Source organism: Eptesicus fuscus, chromosome 14, assembly GCF_027574615.1.
Source record: "Eptesicus fuscus isolate TK198812 chromosome 14, DD_ASM_mEF_20220401, whole genome shotgun sequence".
Taxonomy (NCBI): Eukaryota; Metazoa; Chordata; class Mammalia; order Chiroptera; family Vespertilionidae; genus Eptesicus; species Eptesicus fuscus.
This window is the reverse complement of record NC_072486.1, coordinates 145,146-166,367: the sequence shown is the minus strand read 5'-3', so window position 1 is coordinate 166,367 and position 21,222 is coordinate 145,146. Positions and strand designations below refer to the sequence as shown.

The 21,222-nt window shown below is 64.2% G+C and overlaps 2 protein-coding genes across 3 annotated transcripts; both read left to right on the top strand.

Annotated features, from left to right (window-relative positions):
* The first annotated feature begins 65 nt into the window (after positions 1 to 65).
* On the top strand, positions 66 to 13,853 carry GCK (glucokinase). Of its 2 annotated transcripts, XM_008160602.3 has the most exons (10): positions 66 to 360; positions 6,830 to 6,992; positions 7,422 to 7,576; positions 8,954 to 9,073; positions 9,879 to 9,974; positions 10,142 to 10,241; positions 11,071 to 11,254; positions 12,020 to 12,175; positions 12,483 to 12,716; positions 12,999 to 13,853. In XM_008160602.3, exons 1-10 carry the CDS (start codon positions 316 to 318, stop codon positions 13,141 to 13,143), a joined length of 1,398 nt encoding a protein of 465 aa, XP_008158824.1. In that variant the 5' UTR covers positions 66 to 315; the 3' UTR covers positions 13,144 to 13,853. The 2 variants fall into 2 exon arrangements, with proteins under 2 accessions (XP_008158824.1, XP_054582487.1); XM_054726512.1 differs by lacking the exons at positions 66 to 360; positions 6,830 to 6,992; positions 7,422 to 7,576; ... (2 more) ...; positions 10,142 to 10,241; positions 11,071 to 11,254 and adding an exon at positions 11,351 to 11,358.
* A 1,663-nt stretch (positions 13,854 to 15,516) lies between these two features.
* MYL7 (myosin light chain 7) lies at positions 15,517 to 17,226 on the top strand. Its single transcript, XM_028137757.2, has 6 exons — positions 15,517 to 15,593; positions 15,746 to 15,821; positions 16,043 to 16,147; positions 16,438 to 16,516; positions 16,658 to 16,706; positions 17,122 to 17,226. Exons 1-6 carry the CDS (start codon positions 15,558 to 15,560, stop codon positions 17,221 to 17,223), a joined length of 447 nt encoding a protein of 148 aa, XP_027993558.2. The 5' UTR covers positions 15,517 to 15,557; the 3' UTR covers positions 17,224 to 17,226.
* Positions 17,227 to 21,222: the final 3,996 nt, after the last annotated feature.

The window sequence follows — 21,222 nt, the reverse complement described above, 5'->3', positions numbered from 1 at the left end:
CAGCCTGGGAGAGCTGAGCGGCCGGAGCCCGGCGATGGCCCTGCCCCGGCCACACCCGGCCTGACCAGGCCTCTGTGGGGAAGGGTCCCAGGTGTGGCCCTGAAGACCAGGCTCGTGTGCTTTGCTGGGAACAATGAAAAGGAGGAAACTGTGACTGAAGCTCCAGCCAGAACCCAGCCGAAGGGGGACCATAGTTGCCCAGGAGCCCAGGGCCAGCCAGCCCCTGGTTGGGAGAAGCCTTGGGACAGTCCTGCTCCGGAAACCTGTTGGGAAAGGCGGAGGGGTCCCAGCCCCCAGGAGCGGGCTGCGGTGCCGATGCCGGATGACGGTGCTGGGATGGAGACCGCCAAGAAGGAAAAGGTAGCTCTGCCTCCTCTGGCTCTGGAAGCCTCTGTCCCAGGTCCCCACACCCAGGGGTGGGTTTAGCTCGGACACACGCCTGCCGCTCAGAATCTTACTGATGCTCAGGCTCCGTAGGGAAGCCCTGCTGGGAGGGATCCTGGGCGCCCACTGTGTTGGGCAGAAAGACCCTTCCTCCCAGCAGACCAGGCCCCTCCCTGCTCCAGACTCCAGCCCGTGGCCTGGAAGGTAGGCGGCCAGGAGGTCCGGGAAGCCACTGATGTTGGTTTGAGGTCTGGGCCGTTTAGAGCCTGGGGTCTTAGTGGAAGACCAGCAGCCCAGTCCTGAGACAATGCTCAGCAGACACGATGACAGGTCTCAGGTGCCCACACGTCCTCGTCCTCGAAGGCATCGCTTCATGGGGAGCCTGAGGGCCGTTCCCTCCCGGGGAGGAGCAGAGATCAGTTACTTTTTCCAAAACAGAGAGAAATCCAGACCAAGTAGTGAGCAAGGAGAAGGGCAGGCCCTGGGGCGAGGGGCCGGCTGGGGTGCAGTGGGGGCCCTGGAGAGGCCTGGGCCTTCCCTGCGACATGATTCTCACCTCACACGCCTCCTCCTCCCATGAAACAACAAGGTCAGCACAAACGGCGCTGCTTCTGCTGCTGGCAGAGCTGATGATGTCAGGAGAAAACCGCCAGCCCAGGCAGGCGCCCCGGCCAGGCAGCCAGGCAGACAGAGGCCCTGCCCGCGGCCCCCGTGCCGGCAGGGTTTGGAGACAGCCCAGCGGCCGCCTGAGGAGGAATGGGGGTGGGGGGTGTCTGTGACATGCAGAGAGATGGCGTGGCAAGAGTGGGAGGGGCTGCGGCCGCCGTGGGGAGCCCATTCCCAGACGTGGGCTGGCCCCTGCCCCTTCCGTGTGTCCAGGGGACGCGGGGCTCCACGGGCAGACCGTCTCTGCTCCCGAGGGAGGGGTGCCGGTCCCAGCCAGGAGCCAGGCTGCCTGCAGCGGCCAAGGGTCGCTGGTCTGGGGCGTTGAGAGCCTGGTCCGGGCTGAGCAGAGTGAGGCACATGCTTCAGTGAGGCAACAAAAGCATCCATCATCGAGACAAATGCCATTTTAATGCAAGAAATCGTGCTTCGAAGGGAACCTCAGTGCTGCTGGTTTCTCGTCCGCGTCTGTGGTTCCTCTCACCTGCACTGACCTCCAGGCCTGACCTGTGGTCATCCTTCTGTAGCCTGCAGAGCTGTGTGGCCACAGGCTTTCCCCATAGATGTCGGCTCCGAGCAGTTTCTAGAACTACTCGGGGGCAGGTCTGCGTCCACTGATGCTGTGCTAAAACTGGGCCCTGGGAACCCCTTGCGATCCTGGTCCGTACTCCCCCACCCCTCACTGGACCCTCCTCTGGCCCAACCCTGCCCACGAATACCTGGAGCCTGGGAGACACGGGCTTCAAAGCGTGTCCAGTTGGCCGTGTGTGAGTTGGCTCCGGCAGTGAACACAACAGCTCTGGAGACGGGAGTCCGACTGAGATCAGGGCCAGAGTAGCCAGTCCTGGTGTGGCCTCTTCTGGGCTTGCAGATGTCCCCTCCCAACTGTGTCCTCCTTGTGGGGGGAGGGTGCAGTGAGTGGAATGAGGGGCACCAGCTCTCCATCTTCTCAGAAGGACACTAATCTCCTCTCGGGGCCCCACCCTCTTCTAACCCCAATCCCCTTCCAAAGCCCCACCTGCAAATCCCATCACATTGGGGTTAAGGCTTCGGCCTGGATTTGGGCACACAATTCGGTCTGTAGCATGGGCCAGGGTGGACAGCCTGGGAGGAGCTGACCGCCCTCCATTCTGGCTCTCAGGCTGCCCGGCACTTTGCCCCCAGGAAGGAGGCTCAGCAATGGGGTGAGGCCCTGTGCGTGCCCTGCTTCCCGCCTCTGCAGGAAAGGCCAGCAGGTGTGCTGGGATGGGGCAGCTCGGGGAGGAGTGTGAGGAGACCCTGAGTGTGGGGGACAGGCTCCCCGTGGGCAGGAGCAGGCTGCGTAACCGCCCACCCTCCCCGCTGAGCTGGCCCCCTGCAGAGGCCACAGCCTCTGACCACCCACCGGGCGGTGGTGAAGACCTGGGTGGGCCCAGCTGATCCACCCCTGCCCCTGGGAGGAAAGGGGTGGGAGAAGATAAAGAAGCCCCCTTGTGAGCATCCCAAAAGAGCAGAACTGACCCGGCCCAGGGGAGAGAAGGCTCCCATCTCCATGTCTAGCACCTGCACCCACGCTGGGCGGCTCTCCCCGTTCCCAGCACAGTAGCCTTCGGTCCCTCCAGGCCTCAGTGTCCCCTCTGGAAAGGCCCTGGCTGCTGTGTGGGTGAGACCCCCAGGGTGCCTGGCGGGGTGCCCGGGCTCCTGCTGCAGAAGGCTGCCCTGGAACGGAAGTGCTGGAAAGCCCTGCAGCAGAGAACGGGGAACGGATTTCACGCCACCGTGACACACCCCTTTCCAGAACACACAGAATCCCCCCGGCTGGCCCTCCCTGCCCATGACGTTTACCCACAGACAGGCTCCTGCCCACGGGCTCCTGGATTTGGCCAGAGCAGAGCCTCGAGCAGCGCCCTCCCAGCTGGTGGACCCCAGGCCCCTTTCCGGGCACACAGGTCAGGCAGGCATGCCTGGGGAGCACCCCCTTCTCCCCGTCTCTGCACCCCCCAGGCTCACCAGCAGGCGCGTTGTCCCCTGAACAAGCTATGAGAAGCGTGAATGCATAAAGTGGTAAAGAAAACTGCAATGAAGTCGTGGCAGGTGGCTGTTAGAAGAGCCCAGCCCGGCCAGTGGCTCCGTTGGGAACAGCAAGAGGTTTCGGGATCCATTCCGGTCAGGGCACACACCCAGGCTGGGGTTCCATCCCCACGGGGCATGTACAGGAGGCACCTGGTGGATGTCTGTCTCTCTCTCTCTCTCTCTCTCTCTCTCTCTCTCACATCAATGACCATATCCTTGGGTGAGGACTAAAGGGACAGCCCCCAGAGGCCCACTGATGGGCAGGCGGAGATTTCAGTTGGTTACAAAGAAGTGGTGGGTGTTTCCCTAAGCACACACACAGTCTCTACTCAGCTTCTGGCCAATGTATCGCCTGTTAGTTATTTAGAAACTACTAGAGGCCCGGTGCATGAAATTCATGCACGGGGGTGTGTGTCCCTAAGCCCAGCCTGCACGCTCTCCAATCTGGGACCCCTCAAGGGATGTCCGACTGTCCGTGGATCGGGCCTAACGGGCAGTCGGACATCCCTATCACAATCCAGGACTGCTGGCTCCCAACCGCTCACCTGCCTGCCAGCCTGATCACCCCCTAACCACTCCCTGCCAGCCTGATCGACGCCTAACTGCTCCCCTGCCAGCCCGATTGCCCCTAACTGCCCTCCCCTGCCAGCCTGTATGCCCCCAACTGCCCTCCCCTGCAGGTCTGGTTGCCCCTAACTGTCCTCCCCTGCAGGCCTGGTCGCCCCTAACTGTCCTCCCCTGCTGACCTGGTCGCCCCAAACTGCCCTTCCCTGCCAGCCTGGTCGCTCCCAACTGCCCTCCCCTGCAGGCCTGGTCGCCCCCAACTGCCCTCCCCTACAGGCCTGGTCACCCCCAAATGCCCTCCCCTGAAGGCCTAGTGACCCCCAAATGCCCTCCCCTGCAGGCCTGGTCCCCATCAACAGCCCTCCCCTGCTGGCCTGGTCATCCCCAACTGCCCTCCCCTGTAGGCCTGGGTCTCCCAACTGCCCTCCCCTATTGGCCTGGTCACCCCTAACTGCCCTCCCTTGCCAGCCTGGTTCCCCCCCACTCCCCAACTGCCCTCCCCTGCAGGCCTGGTTCTCCCCACTTGCCCTCCCCTGCAGGCCTGGGTCCCCCCCAGCTGCCCTCTTCTGCCAGCCTGGTCACTCCTAACTGTCCTCCCCTGCTGGCCATCTTGTAGTGGCAATCTTGTGTCCACATGGGGGTGGCCATCTTTGACCACATGGGGGCAGCCATCTTGTGTGTTGGGGTGATGGTCAATTTGCATATTACTCTTTTATTAGAGAGGATAACAGAGAGAACGAATATGGGGGCAGAGCTCTGGTTTTCCAGTAACCAAGTCCATGCTTCTGCTCACAGGGAAGGAAGCTCATGGCACACTCAACAGGTGCCCAGCCACCCCAGCCCCCTCTGTGCTTGGAACCACCCCCCCCCCCCCCCCTGCCCCCCGCCAAGGCCAGGCCAGGCCCACAGCAGAGTGATGGTGCTCATGAGCCCCCAATAGAGCCTCAGGACGAAAGGTATTGGCAGGGATTCCCGTTCCCGGGCCCCTCGAGGCCCCAGCCCCACCGCCCGGGACTTGCCTTGTAAATGCTTCCCACGCTCCACACCCACCCTGTCTCCGAGCTCCTGGGCACAGGGGGTCCGGGGTCCGAGTGCCAACAGCCAGCTTTGCAAACGGCCCCAGTCCTGTGGCTGGAGGCTCAGGAGCTCCACACCCGCTGCCACACTCGGGTGCCCTCTGCCGGCCTCTTGGCCTTGGCTGTCGGTGGTGCCGCCTGGTGTCCCTGCCGTGTCTTCCTCGCTAGCTCTCAGGGGGTGCAGGCTGGAGGGGGCGGGGCAGGCAGGGGAAAGGAAATGGTCACGCTTCATCTGTGACTACCTGGCCTTTCGCTTGCTGCTGTCTTTCATCCTTGGCCGGCCCACGTGTTTGCTCTTTTGAAAGAACTGGTGTGGGATTCGTTCATCGAGTTCACTGTTGTTTCACGTGTGTGTTTTCTGTGTGATTCGTTTCCGCTTTTATCATTCCTGACTCTTCTACCCCATTTCCCGTGGGTGCACTGTATCTCTGGTATGTTGGGGTTTGGCCTCTTGGGAGCCTGCTTTGCTCGCTGACGCCCATTTATTTGGCTGCGCCCTCTGAGGGGTGCATGCTCCCGGGAGCCCTGCTCTGGCTGGGAGCCAGACTTCATGTATTTGGTGCCGTCACCGTTACGCATCTGTGAAGGGTCTGCACTCCAACCAGATGTCCTCTTCAGCCCAGACACTGCTGACCACAGCCCTATGCCTGCGTCCCGTTCAGGCCCTCTACCCCCCTGCACTTCTGCCAATGTTTCCCTCCCTTCCATTCTCTCTAAAAATCAACAGAAAAAATATCCTTGGGTGAGGATCAACAACCACAACAGAAAGACAGACGGAGGGCAGAGTGGTAGGCATGGGCCGAGGACACCCGCCCTCCCACGAGCCAGGGGCTGCAGGCTGCGCCTGCTCAGCAAACACTGGTGCTCGGATCTGCGCGTTTGCTCATAGACCTGTCAGCCGTCCCTTTGTGATGGGTCCACATGTTCCGTTGTGTGGTCTTGATAAGCGGCATGGCTCCTAAGTTAGGACAGGCACCCATCAGGAGTGCTCCAGGCTGCAGGAAACCGGAAGCCCTCACCCTGGGTCTGGTGTCAGTGTGCGCTCCCCTGGCCAGCACCTGGGGTGGGTGTCTGGGGTGACATCAGTGATGTCACCAGGGCCGCTCCTCCTCCCCATCTGTGTTTTGCTAGCAGCTTTCCCTTCCGCCGTGGCTCCTCATGGTTGTGGGACAGCTGCTGCCAGCCGGCCTCATGCCTCCCAGCTGTGTTCACAGCCTCAGGGGCACTGCCCTTCCCAGAAGGCCCTCCTGCTAACCCAGCTTCCTTCACCCGCCATCGGCCACTGGCTTAGCCCAGTCACAGGCTGGTCCCTGGCCTGGGGAGGGGCGGCCTTCCTTCAATATGCCACTCCCTACCCTGACTGGATTCCCGGCGCCTACGTGGAGGAGGCCCCCAGCTTTTATCAAGTGTCTTTCCTTTCCTTTGGGTCCAAACACCAGTGAATCTCAGTGGCCTCCTCTGCAGGAATGTGCCTATTGTGCTAGGTGGGCGGGAGCCAACCCACCCACATGCAGAGCAGAGCGAGGTCCAGTCACGGGGCGCATGGGCACGGCGGCTGGTTCGGGAGGGGCCGGCCACGCCCCAGAAGGTTCAGGAGGAGACCCCTCCAGGCCATCACACTCGCAGGGAAGGTGGCGCTGGCTGCACAGGCCTCGCTCCTGTCAGTGCACGGGGACCCCCATGGCCGCAGAGCCTTCCACCTTTGGACGGCAGCGCTCTCAGCTGCCCTAACTGTCCCTCTGGCCAGTGTGCACGTGGTGCATTCACGCCCTTAGCCTCAGCCTGGAGCGGGAGTGACTGCGTCCCTCACACAGTAATGCCTCTGCCCCCCGCCCTTCAAACAGGCTGTCCTGGCCTCACCCGCTCTCCTGGTCAGAGCCTTCTCCCCGCCTCGCCTCCCGCATCTGCCCTCTGCCCTCACCCTGGACCCCGGCCCGTCCGTGAGGCTGGTCTTGGAACGCTTGCTCTAACTGCTCAGCTGCTTTTAACGGGTGATTTGAGTCATCACCCCGGACCAGGGCCAGAGAGCAAAGGAGACCCTCGTGTGAGTGGGGAATGCCTGGTACCCAGCCTCCCGCTCCCCCGTGCAGGCAGAGCAGATCCTGGCGGAGTTCCGACTGCAGGAGGAGGACTTGAAGAAGGTGATGAGGCGGATGCAGAAGGAGATGGACCGCGGCCTGAGGCTGGAGACTCACCAGGAGGCCAGCGTGAAGATGCTGCCCACCTACGTGCGCTCCACCCCCGAAGGCTCAGGTACTGCCAGGGCAGGGGTGGGGCCGCCCTGCTGGGGCAGCTGTCCCCAGCCCCTCCAAGGGCTCTGGCCCCAGCAGCCTGGAATCAGGCCCCGGTGCTGGGCCCCAGACAGGCCGACCCTCACCTGGGTTGCAGGCTCACCGTGGCCTCAAGAACTGGCTTCCCCGTCTCATTGGGAAAGTACTCCCTGTGGTCACTTGCCCCCCTCCCCGCCCCCAGTCCTGAGTCTGGGCCATTTCACTAGTTTTTTAGTTGAGCTCTGGACTGGGGGTGACTTCAGTTCAAGGCAGGGGGTTCCCACGGACTTCCCAGTTCACCTTTGACCCCTCCCCCCATTGAAAGGGGTATCCCCAGACGTCTGGCATTGCGGCCCCTTGTCCAGTGCCTCTGGGCCTCCTGCCTGCCCTCTTCCTCTCCCTGTGGCTGCAGAAGTCGGGGACTTCCTCTCGCTGGACCTGGGCGGCACCAACTTCCGGGTGATGCTGGTGAAGGTGGGGGAGGGGGAGGCCGGCCACTGGAGCGTGAAGACCAAGCACCAGATGTACTGCATCCCCGAGGACGCCATGACGGGCACCGCAGAGATGGTGAGCGGGGCCTCGGGCTCTAGTCCTGGAGGGTGGGCCCTCCACCTGGGTGAGCCCACCTGTCCACCTGGGTGAGTGTCCACCTGTCCACCCGGGGAGGACCCACCTGTCCACCTGGGGAGCCCACCTGTCCACCTGGGTGAGTGTCCACCTGTCCACCTGGGGGGCCCACCTGTCCACCTGGGGAGGACCCACCTGTCCACCTGGGGAGCCCACCTGTCCACCTGGGGGGGCCCACCTGTCCACCTGGGGGGGCCCACCTGTCCACCTGGGGAGCCCACCTGTCCACCTGGGTGAGTGTCCACCTGTCCACCTGGGGGGCCCACCTGTCCACCTGGGGGGCCCACCTGTCCACCTGGGGGGCCCACCTGTCCACCTGGGGAGCCCACCTGTCCACCTGGGGGGCCCACCTGTCCACCTGGGTGAGTGTCCACCTGTCCACCTGGGGAGGACCCACCTGTCCACCTGGGTGAGTGTCCACCTGTCCACCTGGGGAGGACCCACCTGTCCACCTGGGGGGTCCACCTGTCCACCTGGGGAGCCCACCTGTCCACCTGGGGGGCCCACCTGTCCACCTGGGGGGCCCACCTGTCCACCTGGGGGGCCCACCTGTCCACCTGGGGGGCCCACCTGTCCACCTGGGGAAGACCCACCTGTCCACCTGGGTGAGCCCACCTGTCCACCTGGGTGAGTGTCCACCTGTCCACCTGGGGAGCCCACCTGTCCACCTGGGGGGCCACCTGTCCACCTGGGGGGCCCACCTGTCCACCTGGGGGGCCACCTGTCCACCTGGGGGGCCACCTGTCCACCTGGGGGGCCACCTGTCCACCTGGGGAGCCCACCTGTCCACTTGGGGGCCCACCTGGGGGGCCCACCTGTCCACCTGGGGAAGACCCACCTGTCCACCTGGGGGGCCCACCTGTCCACCTGGGTGAGTGTCCACCTGTCCACCTGGGGAGCCCACCTGTCCACCTGGGGGGCCCACCTGTCCACCTGGGGGGCCCACCTGTCCACCTGGGGAGCCCACCTGTCCACCTGGGGGGCCACCTGTCCACCTGGGGGGGCCAGTCCTCCACAGCAGCAGGGGAGTGGCCAGGACACCTGGAGGAAACAGAAGTCACGGTCTTCTGTGACTAAGTCGCGGGGTTACTGGGACAGCACAGCTGGGGGACCAGCCTTGCCTGAGCCACCCTGTCCTGGGGCTGCCGTCGGCAGGGCTCTAGGGGAGGCTCAGGACCCAGTAAATGGAGGGACTGAGCTGAGCGGAGCTGGCTTCCCTGGAGGCTGGGGGTTCCCTGGGGGGTGGGGGCGCAGCACGGGCTCTGGGTGGAGGGGACGGGGCTGTGGCCGCCCACCGCTGTGGCCACGCGCTTCCAGCTCTTCGACTACATCTCCGAGTGCATCTCCGACTTCCTGGACAAGCACCAGATGAAGCACAAGAAGCTGCCCTTGGGCTTCACCTTCTCCTTCCCCGTGAGGCACGAAGACATCGACAAGGTGGGGCCCAGGGGCTGGGCAAGGGGACGACAGCGGACAGACAGACAGACGGAGGGACGGACACGCACCCGGGAGAGAGGCTCCCTGTGTGCCTTCGAACACAGCTCCTCTGCGGGAAATGTGCCTGTCACACTCGTGACTCGTGTTTGCCTCGGTCTCCCCATAACATCGCCCTGTTCACACCCCACTGCCGATTAGGGAACCGAGGTCAGTGACCGGCCCGGTGGGACGTGGCAGCATGGGCTCCCAGCAGCCGGGGTCATCACGGGTGACCCCTGTGCTGGGGCTGAGGTGTGCGGGCGGAGGCTGACCCCTGCCTTCGAGCCTGGCAGTTACACACACGCCAATTACACATGCATACACAAGCACATCAGTTGTGTGCACACCGTACCTTTACATGTATTTGCACGCATCAAGCACACACACGTCTGTGACACGAAACCCCATGCACAACAGCAGGAGCGACTTCCCGCACAGGTTTTCCAGCCCCGACCCCACGCGCACTGAGCGCAGGGGTTCCCTCGCCTGCAGGGGGTGCCACAGAGGAACCTGCTCACTTTCTGCTGCTCCACCCCAGACCCACACCCTCCCTCTGGGGAGATGCCTCCGGGCTTCACTAGACAAACATCCTCCAGTTGCCGGGACCCCGCTCTGCAGGAACGGGGACAGTTGTGTGGTCCTCAGACCTCAAACTGCGGGAGCCTCAGTCTGCTCACCCGCTGAGTGGGGTCTGGGGTCCGAGGTAGCTCCCCACTTCACACCCGCCCCAGCCTCCTCAGCGGCCACCGCGGTCCTCCTCCCGCAGGGCATCCTGCTCAACTGGACCAAGGGCTTCAAGGCCTCAGGAGCAGAAGGGAACAACATCGTGGGGCTCCTGCGAGACGCCATCAAGCGGAGAGGGGTGAGGAGGCACCTGTTCCCCGCCTCCCCCACCTCCCTGGCCCCTCCCCCCTCAGGCCAGGATGTCAGGGAGGGCGTCTGGGTCTCCTCAGGAAGAGTCTCAGCTCTCTCCTTGGTGGGCCAGCCCAGGACCCCCAGCCCAGCCCCACCCCTCTGTGCTCTTGGCAGGACTTTGAGATGGACGTGGTGGCCATGGTGAACGACACGGTGGCCACAATGATCTCCTGCTACTACGAAGACCGCCAGTGTGAGGTTGGCATGATTGTGGGTAAGGACGCATGCCCTGCCCTGTCCAGGGGCCTGGGCCTCGGGCCCTGAGGAGTGAGGGCCACAGTCAGCGCGGGGCCTCTGCACCCCGGGGCAGGCTTGGGGAGGGGCAGGCGCGCCCCAGATGCAAGCTCTGTCCTGATAGGAAGCATTCCCTCTGCAGTCACTGCGTCGGGTGGCACGCTTGCTGCACCTGCACCTGCCCATCAGGTTCAATTAAAGCACTTTTTCTGGTAAATTGACCAAACTAGACAGATTTGTCCACGTGGAAGGGAATAAGCAGAAGTGGCATCACCTCTTCCTGGAAGGTCTGCCTGCCCTGCCTGAGGAAGAGGCAGTGCCTGGAGCGGAGGCTGAGCTGGCCCCAGGGGCTCCCTGCAAATTCCACAGCCGGTCCCACACTGTGCCTTACCTCAGGGTGCCCCCCCCCAAAAAAAAAACCCACACAAAACAAAACAGAGCCCAAGACAGTGAGGCTTAAATGCCAGAAAAAATGGAAAAAGCCAGAAAACAAGGGTGGAGGGTAGACAAAACCCTAGCACCCAACACCCGTCTCTGTTTTGCACATTTAACGCATTTCCCTCAATCCTCCCAACACCCAGATAAGGGAGCAGGAGGTGTTACCATCCCCTGTGGGGAAGAGGACCAGCCCCGAGGGGTGGGTTCCGACCAGGGCCCGTGGGGGCTGAGAAGACTGCCCTGGGGCTTCCTGCGGGCGGGGTGGGGGCGGGGCGCCCAGGAGAGGGGGCGGGGGTGGGACGTGTAGGAGAGGCGGCTGGGGAAGCGCAGCCCCGGCCGGGTCCCTGGGTCCGACGCCGCCGCTCCCGCAGGCACGGGCTGCAACGCCTGCTACATGGAGGAGATGCACAACGTGGAGCTGGTGGAAGGGGAAGAGGGCCGCATGTGCGTCAACACGGAGTGGGGCGCCTTCGGGGACGCGGGCGAGCTGGACGAGTTCCTGCTGGAGTACGACCGCGCGGTGGACGAGAGCTCGCTGAACCCGGGCCAGCAGCTGTGAGGCCCACGCGGATAGCGGGCTGTTCTGAGCGGGTCTGGGGAAGCCGGCCACAGCCTCCTGCAGCTCACACGCGCGTCGGGCCGCTCTGCGAACCGGCTCCGTGAGCGTTTGGTCCTGAGAAGGGGGCGGTGGAGAGAGGAGCCGGGCCCCTCTCCGTGCCGACAGGCGTAGGGAGGTCTGAGATGCCCCCGCCACGTTAACGGGTTTAACCCAGAGTTCCCCAAGGCACAGGTCTGCCCACGTTCACAGCGACGCAGCGTCTTGTGGGGTGCTGCCGGCGCGCGGGGCCCAGCGGGTACCCTGGGAGCCCCTCCTGCGGCCAGGCCCTGCTGGCTCCCGCTTAGCCTGGTCTGGCTCGCAGACACCGCGTGTCTGTGACCGTCAGTGCGCTTCAGGAGGAAACACGGAGGCTCACGGCGGGGACGCGGGTGGCGGGGACGCAGGTGCCAGGGCCGCGCATGTCAGGGGCGCGGGGCCCTGAGAGCGCGCCCCAGAGCGGTCACCAGCGCCCTGAGCCTTCGTTTCCCGACTATACCTGGGCGGTGAGAATAGCACCCATCGCCTGCGGGAGGCCCGCGTGGACCCAGCGCAGGTCCGTTCCAGGCCGCTCTCGGAAGGGCTGGACCCAGGCCCCAGGCGTTAGCTGAGCGCGGGAGCAGGAGCCCGGGTTTGGCAGAAGGTGTCGCGGCGGCGCGTGGCCGCGAGGGGGCGCTGGTGCCCGGCCCCCGCCCACCGCCCGCCCTCCGCCCGCCCTCCGCCAGGTACGAGAAGCTGATCGGCGGCAAGTACATGGGCGAGCTGGTGCGGCTGGTGCTGCTGCGGCTGGTGGACGAGGACCTGCTCTTCCGCGGGGAGGCCTCGGAGCAGCTGCGCACGCGCGGCGCCTTCGAGACGCGCTTCGTGTCGCAGGTGGAGAGGTGCGCGGGGCGGGGTGGCCTCGGTCCCAGGGCCGCCGGGTAGCTGACGGAGCCCGCGTGTCCCTTCCGTGGCTCCTGTCTCACGCCATCCACGCGACAGCGGGAGGCCCTGGGCTTAAGGAGGAGTAATGACCCGGTCACGGCCCGTCGCTGGCGGACCCCGAGTCTTTCCTGGCCCCGGCCCCGAGCCCCAAGCGCTCTGCCTGGACGGGAGGGGAAGGGAGAGGAGGGGGCCGCCGGTGGGTGACGGGCTGGCTGGGGCCGAGGGCCCTCCAGCGACGCCCTTCCCGCCCCTCCCGCCCCGCAGCGACTCGGGCGACCGCAAGCAGATCTACAACATCCTGCGCACCCTGGGGCTGCGGCCCTCGGCCGCCGACTGCGACCTCGTGCGCCGCGCCTGCGAGAGCGTGTCCACGCGCGCCGCGCACATGTGCTCCGCGGGGCTGGCCGCCGTCATCAACCGCATGCGCGAGAGCCGCAGCGAGGACGTGATGCGCATCACCGTGGGCGTGGACGGCTCCGTGTACAAGCTGCACCCTAGGTGAGCCTGCGCCCCGGCCCAGCCCCCGCCTGGCGAGCGTCCTCTGCGCAGAGCCCCATCCCCGGCCTCCACCCAGGAAACACGAGGGGGGCCGGGCACTGCCCCCGCTCTCCTGCTGCTCATGGATCCAGGGGTTCTTTCCTCATCTTCCCCGCAGGTCCCAGGGGCAGGGGAGGGGCCCCCTGGGCGCACGCATGGCAGGTCCCTGGCGGGGGCCTGGGTAGGCGGGGGGGGGGGGGGGGCACAGGAGGCGGGCCCTCAGCCCGGCCTCCTCCCGCTCAGCTTCAAGGAGCGGTTCCACGCCAGCGTGCGCAGGCTGACCCCCAGCTGCGAGATCACCTTCATCCAGTCGGAGGATGGCAGCGGCCGCGGCGCCGCCCTGGTCTCCGCGGTGGCCTGTAAGAAGGCGTACATGCTGGGCCAGTGACAGCAGCGGCGGCCAGGCACGGAGGAGGCTCCAGGGGACAGACTCCCCCACAGGCGCCCCCAGCCTGGCCTGCCTCCCCACCCGCTGCCGCCTGGAGATGGGGAAGACACGAAGGAGAAGGCCTTGCTGGGCAGGCCAGTCTTCCTGAGTCAGTGGGAGGGACAGCCCCAGGGCCCTGCCTGGGTTGGGGGCTCCAGGAGCAGAAATGGAGATTCCCACCACGTCTCCTGTCTTTCTGCTGGAATCACCACCCGGAGGGCGGGGCTCGCTCAGGACTTAGTTGGAGCTTTCGGCTTGGTTCAGCCATGCCTGGGCCCGCTCTGGGGAGGGGTGCCCTGTGGACCTGCTGTGGCCTGGTTCCCTGGGACTCAGCCCACATGGGGAGGCAGCCCAGGGGCCTGGCCAGATCTCCACCTGGCTCCACAGCGGGCAGGGCTGCTGACCACCCAGGCCTGGTGGGCTTCTCTGCCTGGAGACGGGAGAGAGAGGGGCAGGGATCAGCTCAGCGTGGAGACCGAGGACCAGGAGGCCTGGGATGCAGCCTCTCCACAGGAGGTACCAGAGAGGCCCCCACAGCCCCTGTCAAGGACCCAGGAAGAGGAGGACCCCCATGGGGCTGCCACACAGCAGCCCAGCAGCACTCAGCACAGCCTCTTCATGCCCATCATGGGACGGGGTGGTTTTTTAATTAAAAGTTCTAAACGTTTAGAGCACGGTCTTGTCCACGTTCTTTGACTTCTGAGCATAAGGGCTGTGGGACAGTGTACAGACATGGTCGCCTGTGCAGACACTGATTTGTTATTTCCTCCGGCCAGCAATGGGGGGACGGGGGGCGGGAGGACGGGACAGAACGCGGAGCAACAGGCCAGGCTGATCTGGGTGGTGTCAGAGGTCCTAGATGTGCCCAGGCCCCACCTGCCTGTGGGATTTGGGGTGTGGATGCCCTGATCAAATCTCCGGGAGCCCCAGGAAGTGCCCAGGAGGGGGCAGGGCTGGTCTCTGGGGGCTGATCCTGCCCCAGGTCTGCCTGAGCAGGGGGTCCCTCCATCCCACACCCAAACCCACTGCTGTGGAGCTTAATGAACGATGTGAGTGTGAGCAGGGCGATCCAGAGCTGTCCTCCGTGTCCCTGGTCTCAGGCGCACCGCTCCGGGTCGCTAGTTCTCTGGCATCTGAATTCCGCACCAGCTTCTTGGAGCTGTTAGGTCACTCGGTGCTGACACACTCGCGTCCTGGGTCCAGAGCCCCGCACGCATCGGGTCCCCTTCCGTGGAAATCACTTCCTAGTTGTCCTGAGGCTACTGTTCGGGGCATGGCATTGGTTTTTCTGTGTGAATTTCGTCTTAAGGGTGGGAAGAAGGTGCCCTAAAATATTTCCTTGTTCTACAAAAGCGGGTGAGAGGCCCTGCTCCACAGCCGGGCCGCCTGCATGCCTCGCCCCATCCAGCAGGGGGCAGCAGGGCCACTCCTGCTCCAGGTCTGCTTCCCATGCCTTCTTTGCCCCCGCCCTTCACTCAGCGGTTGGGCCCGCATCTGGGGCTTATGACCCACCTTGGGGGGCGGGGAGGTTGGGGGGGCGGCGGGGCAAGCGACTGTTTGGAGTCCAGGCCGTGCTCCTGCTCCGAAAGCCTCACATGCAGGTTCTGTTTGGGGTCACAGCCAGGAGGCCAGGGCCAAGCTTCAGCACCAAGGCCTCTGGGAGTCGCTGGGGGTCCTGGCCAGAGACCACCGCTGCCCTCCAGGCCCAGGCCCCCAGGCAGCCCTCCCCTCTCCCCCCACTGTCCTCTTGGACTGGGCAGGTCTGGGCCGGACTGCACGGGGGACAGTCAGAGGGAGGTGACAGGGGCCCATGAGCACCGTGAGTGGTGACAGCCAGGAGCCTGCTCTGCTCTCTGCTCTCAGGAGGCCTGAGCCCGCGCCTCCCGGATGGTGGACACCGGGTGTTACATGTCAGGGGCCTGAGGGTCACTGGAATGTGGCTGGAATCTGGGGCCCTGTCCTCCCCCAGCCCAGGCAGGGGCTGCCAAGTTTGGGTCTGTCCTCTCCTCCTCTCCTTATTTGGTGCTGCAGGTGATAAGGCTGAGACATAAGGGAGGCTGCGGGCCCCTCGGCCACCAGGCTGCCACCGAGAGACGATGGTGAGGGCCAGGGTGGGGGCACCCTGGGGCTGTCCTTGGGGTGGGAGAGCAGGGCAGCGATCCTGTGCCTGCCTGGCCTGTGCCTCTAGGGGTGGGGAGAGGACCCTGACCCCGGCTCTCCTGGGAATGCTCTGGGGTGTGCACGGGGCATCTTGGGGGAGCCCTGGAGAGGACCCCTCCCCACCCACACTGTTGCAGGCCAGCAGGAAGGCGGGGACCCGGGGCAAGGCCGCGGCCACCAAGCAGGCCCAACGCGGCTCTTCCAACGTCTTTTCCATGTTCGAGCAGGCCCAGATCCAGGAGTTCAAGGAGGTGAGCGGCCCGCCCCAGCACCTGCCCCCGCACCCCTTCCCTGGAGGTGGTCCTGGCCCCTGGCCCTGCTCTTCCCACACCCAGCACTCCCTCACTGCCCCCTCACTGGGGTGGGGGCTGCTCCCACCTGGAGACTGTGACCCCCACCCTAGGCCTTCAGCTGCATCGACCAGAACCGTGACGGCATCATCTGCAAGTCGGACCTTCGGGAGACCTATTCCCAGCTGGGTGAGCACTCCCACTCCCACCCATGAGCCCCCCCCTGCTCACCCTGGGAGCCTGCTGATGGGGGACAGGCCTCCTCCTCCCTTCACTCCCCACCTCCCCCACCCACAGCTGCCTCTGACTCTCCACCCCTGGCTGGGAAAGATGGGAGGGCAGCCTGAGCCCTGCTGGGGGCACTGGGTCCCTGTGTCCACCTCTGCCCCCCCCCCCCCCCACACACACAGGGAAGGTGAGTGTCCCGGAGGAGGAGCTGGATGCCATGCTGCAGGAGGGGAAGGGCCCCATCAACTTCACCGTCTTCCTCACGCTCTTCGGAGAGAAGCTCAATGGTGAGCCGGCCGGTCAGGATCCCAGAGGGCAGTGAGCTTGAACCCCCATCCCGCCTGGACCCCACCCAAACCCAATGTGTCTTCAGTCTCCGCTCCCAGACCCCAATCTCCCTCCAGACCTGTCCACCTTAGGACTTCCATCTTGGCCTATCTGAGCCTCAGGGACACTTTGTAACCGGAAACACCTTCCCGCCTCTTCTGGGGTGTGGAGGGCTCCCTGCACCCTGGTTCCTCCTGGGTGAACCTGGAGGCTGGGCCATGGCTGCTCACCTGGCCCCTCTGCCTCCCAGGAACAGACCCCGAGGAGGCCATCCTGAGCGCCTTCCGAATGTTCGACCCCAGTGGCAAGGGCGTGGTGAACAAGGACGAGTAAGTGGGAGCTGGCCAGGCTGTGGGGAGGCCCCTGGAGGGGACCGCCCTCATTGGAAGCCCTCTCCGCTCTCTGGACCACGGGGCCTTCATCCTGGACCTGTGAGGCCACCCCAGGCTCCCACTGCTCCTCACCCCCAGGTTCAAGCAGCTGCTCCTGACCCAGGCAGACAAGTTCTCTCAGGCCGAGGTGAGGACGCCGGCTCCTTCGTGGGGATCACCCCAGGGGCACCGGGAGCCGGGGCGCCTGCCTCCTGGCCCTGGAGCCCAGCTCTCCGGAGGAGGCGCCACCCCTGTTGAGACCCGGAGGGTGAAGAGTGTGTAGTCCACAGGGAGAGGGTGTGCCAGGCCAGGAGAGCCCAGTGTGCGGGGGCACCTGCAGTATCTGGAGGAGGGCTCACTGGGGGTGGAGGTGGCACAGAGAGGGGTGTCTGGGGCCAGAGGGGACTATTTGACCCTTGGCCCCTTAGGGGCCCGCCTCTCCCCAGGCTGCCCAAAGTCAGACAACAGGAAATGTTAGCTGAGTTTGGGTTTGGGCCCGACAAGGCGGAGGACCAAGGCGTGCCCTCCTCCCTCGCCGGCTGGGCCTCTCACTGCCCCTCCAGGTGGAGCAGATGTTCGCCCTGACGCCCGTGGACCTGGCGGGGGACATTGACTACAAGTCCCTGTGCTACATCATCACCCACGGGGATGAGAAAGAGGAGTGACGAGGCTGCGTGAGACTCAGGGCCACGCTTCGGCATCCCAATAAACGCCATTTCCAAGGAGCCCTGTGTGGTGGCCTCTCTGTGATAGGGGTGTGTGTGCGTGTGCGCACGGGGCGTGGGGGCAAGGCAAGCTGAGGGCCAGATGCAGGGACCACCAGCGCTTCAGTTCTTCCCACACTGCCCAGTTTACGGATGGGGACACTGAGGCCTGAGAGGGTGGGGAATGACCAGCCTGCATAAGGCCCACGAAACCATCTGGTCTGGCTCTGCCAAGGCATCAGGGGTTATTAAATGTTTGACCAAAAGCAGCCACCTAATTTTTAAGTGGGTAATTCTGTAAGGCCCTCGAACGATGTTATAAATATTCACATGGCCCTTGGCAGAGGAAAGGTTCCCCACCCCTGCCCTGGGCCCCGAGCCCACGGAGCACACAGCCCCACCTCTGCACACGCGTGTGGTGTGCTGGGCCGTGTGAAAGGCCCTGAGGAATCCATTTGAAGGCACAACCAGACTTTACTTGGAAGTGCAGGTGAGGCGCCATGACCCGCGGAGGGGCTCGGGGACCTGCAGGGGAAATGCGGGGGCCTGGCTGCAGGCTCGGGGTTAAGGGTCAGGTGGCTGCAGGGGAAATGCTGGGGCCTGGCTGCAGGCTCGGGGTTAAGGGTCAGGTGGCTGCAGGCTCGGGGTTAAGGGTCAGGTGGCTGCAGGCTCGGGGTTAAGGGTCAGGTGGCTGCAGAGGGAGGGGTTCCCCGCAGAGGCCTGCAGTGTCCCACCTGGGTGCTGGAGAGCAAGGACCCCCGAGTGCCCATGGGGGAAGGGAAGAAGGGGGAGGGGGCCTGGCCAGAGTGGGCACAGAGTCCTGGTCTGGACAAGGACAGCTGAGCCGGCCTCCTGCCCCCCCAAGACCCCCTCACCCAGCAGGGCTGACTCGCCCCCGTCCTGGAGGGCAAGCATTTTGTGGGGAGAGGGGTTTTTGTGTTGTTTCCCCTCCCATCCCATTTATTAAAGAAACAGTAAGAAAAGCTACAACGCGGGAAAACGCCAACTATCCTTTCCCATCAGGCTGGACAGAGCCGTGATTCTTCCCTTCAGCCCCGCCCCCACCCCGTCCACCCACATCAGTTTAAACGCTGGGGCTCTGTGATGGAGTCCCGGTGGAGAGGGAGTCGGAGGAGCAGTGGAGCCTTGACTCGCCTCCTGAGTCCGAGAGGAAACTGCAGGGCCTGCCCGTCAAGTGGAAACTAGTTGGTGGATCCTCAAAGCGGCTGCCCAGAGAGGGGCTCCGTTGAGAGTTTTATCTGGGACTTGGCCATTTTAGTTACTCACGGACACTGGGGTTTGGACGTTATCTGACTCTTGCTCATCAGTGATCACAAAAGTCTTGGCCCAGAGACCCCCTCCCCCCCACTCCCCTAGGGCCCCTGAGCAGGTGTCCCAGCCTGCGGCCCTCCCTGGGACTGTGTCCAGGATGCCCATGCCAGCTCCTGTGGGCTCTTGGCCCCTGCCTGCTCCTCTGCAGGGGCTCACATTCAGTCCAAGGGTTTGCAGAGGACCACGTCCGTCCCAGGCTCCAACCCAAACCCTGCTGCCCACCCCCACCCCCTGCCGACCTTGGGGTCCCCAGCGGCAGCACAGCCTCACTCGGGGCTGCTGGACACGCAGAAGCTCGGGGGCCCAGGAAACAGGCCTGCTGTGCCGCCAGAGGTGCCCAGAAACAGGAAAAGATTAACACTCCTGGTGCAAAAGGGGGGAGCCCTTTTCTCGGGGCAGGGCCTGTAAGAAACTTGTAATCCCAGGACTTTCCCACCCCTTCTTGTGCGAAACTGTCTAAAAGCTCAGTGAGCCTCTTGCAAGTTTTACAGCCCAAGACAGCGCCCGGGGGCTGGGCCATCGCTCGGAAGGTCAGGCCCAGCTCCCAGTTCCTTGGGAGGTAGGAGCCTGACTCAGGCCCCAGCCCACTGCCAGGGGGAAAGGTGTGAGAAGAGGTTTTCCTCCCGGTTACAGCGATGAGCCAGCCCAGGGGAGAGGATGGGGGCAGGCAGGTCTGTGGGTGTCTCCTGAGCTCGGCCGGTGGGTGCGCCCGATTCCTTCGTCGTTGTGAGGAGCACCCGGTCCAGTTGAATGCTCATTAACAATAAATCTGTTTTCCTTTCTATTACTTGTGTGGAAAGGCTGTCTGTGTTGATTAGCTTCCCAGCAAGGCCTAAAGCTCCCTCCCACAGGAGCCTCAGCCACGCCCCAGGGGCCGGGCTCAGCGGCCTCACAGTCAGTGAGTGTCCGGCCCGTTGGTGGTATTTTCAGACTTTATCCTGAAACCCCTCAGCCCCCAGCCAGGGCCCCAGTCCCTGCCCTGCCCCCGCCCCACCTCTGGCAGGGTGTACCTTCTTTCTTTAGACGTGTTAACTCTGCTGACCAAGGTGAAGACGGGCTCTTAAGCTGCATCCTGGCAGGAGTCTGAGATCTGCATCCTCCTCCGGGCAGCTGTCCTGTTCCCACACCTCACCTCACCCCCCCCACCCCGCCCCGCCCCGCACAGCTTACCCTGAGTGCAGACTGGCTCCCACGGGGGCTAAGGCCAAACCCCCCAGAGATGGCAGTGCAGGCACTTGGCTGGGTTACACCCAGCAGCAATGCAGGACAGACTAGTAAGTAATAGGTCAAACCCACTCCCCTGCCTTTGCTGGGAGCCGTGCAGACACTTCTGGTCGCTCTGGTCAGAGGACAGGGTGTGGAAATGCAGAAGAGCATGAGCTGGGAGAGGCCCTCAGAGACGTGGAGCTGCCTGGGGGTCAGACCACTCCCTGTGCATCAGTGAGCTTGAAGGATGCCGGCTCCCTCTCTGCGACTCGCTGCCTCCTCTGTGAAGGAGAAGCTGGGCTGGATGTCGACAGCAGCTGGGTCTCCCTGAGCCTCCAGGTATGGTGTTGAGTCGCCCACCGGACAGGTACTCCCCACCCCGCCCAGAGTCCCCCTGGACACTGACTTAGCTCAGGACCAGGCACAGCCACAGGCAGGGCTGCCACAGCACTTGGCTCCATTTTTCTGACTGAATGGCATACGAGGGACATTCGGATGGAGTGCAGCTGGAAGACTTTCGCCCTCCCGGGGGAGTGGGGAGGGGAAACCTCGGCACAGGAGGGTGCTGTGTCCCCTAGTACAGAGCCGCCTGGTGAGTGATGAGGGGTGTCAGGAATCTAGACTCCGGGAGTCTGCCCGTGGGCCCTGCCCCCAGGAGCCAGCACAGAGGAAAGGGAAGGAGGGGGTGGCTGCAGCCTGGGGGACGGGACTCCCTCTGCCGGCTGCCCTCCCATCTGTCCCTTCCCTCTCCACCATCTTTGTCCTTCAATGCCTCTCTGCCCCCCAGGAGCTGAAACAGCTCTGACCTCCCACCGGCCCTCCTGCTGTCTGTGGAGCATCCCCACAGGGACAAGCTGATGACGTGAGAGCCACTTGGCTCCAAAATAGAACCTTATCAGCCCTGCCTGCCCGCCTGGCGTCAGCAACACCCACTCTCCTTCTCCCAGGACCTGCCGAGCACCCTGCTCCCCCTTCTCAACTGCCACAGCCAGCCCCCTGCCCGGATCCCCCTCCCCAAAACACCTACAGGGTCAAGCAGTGGCAGCCTTGAGAGGTGGGGCCCCTGCCTGGGGCCACAGGTGACTGACTGCACTGGGGTGGTCACTGCTCCCAGAGGGACACAGAGCAGAGGTGGCAGGTCTGTGGGGACAGAGGCACTGGCCCAAGACCAGGGACAGGAGGGGAAGGGCCAGCCCCCCGGCCGTGTTCCTCCAGGGCTATTTCCTGTAAAGTGGTAACTCTTACACTATATGCACTTTACACAATAAAACACACGAGGAGCACCACACAAGACCCACCGGCCCTTGCACTTATTTTGAGGGGCGCACTGCTCCGAAGCCTCCTGGGAGCCTCGCCACGTACATATTTCATTTAAGAACATCGTGGTCTCGCGTTCAGAAAACCCAAAGTGGAGAAAGCAAA

Bases quoted from the DNA above. Each gene is read 5' to 3' on its own strand.
- GCK (XM_008160602.3), top strand. From the start codon at position 316: ATGCCGGATGACGGTGCTGGGATGGAGACCGCCAAGAAGGAAAAG. The intron at 10,242-11,070 runs GTAAGGACGCAT...CCGCTCCCGCAG, and splicing joins TGAGGTTGGCATGATTGTGG to GCACGGGCTGCAACGCCTGC. The intron at 12,717-12,998 runs GTGAGCCTGCGC...CCTCCCGCTCAG, and splicing joins GTGTACAAGCTGCACCCTAG to CTTCAAGGAGCGGTTCCACG.
- MYL7 (XM_028137757.2), top strand. From the start codon at position 15,558: ATGTTCGAGCAGGCCCAGATCCAGGAGTTCAAGGAG. The intron at 15,594-15,745 runs GTGAGCGGCCCG...CCCCCACCCTAG, and splicing joins AGATCCAGGAGTTCAAGGAG to GCCTTCAGCTGCATCGACCA. The intron at 16,517-16,657 runs GTAAGTGGGAGC...CCTCACCCCCAG, and splicing joins GGCGTGGTGAACAAGGACGA to GTTCAAGCAGCTGCTCCTGA.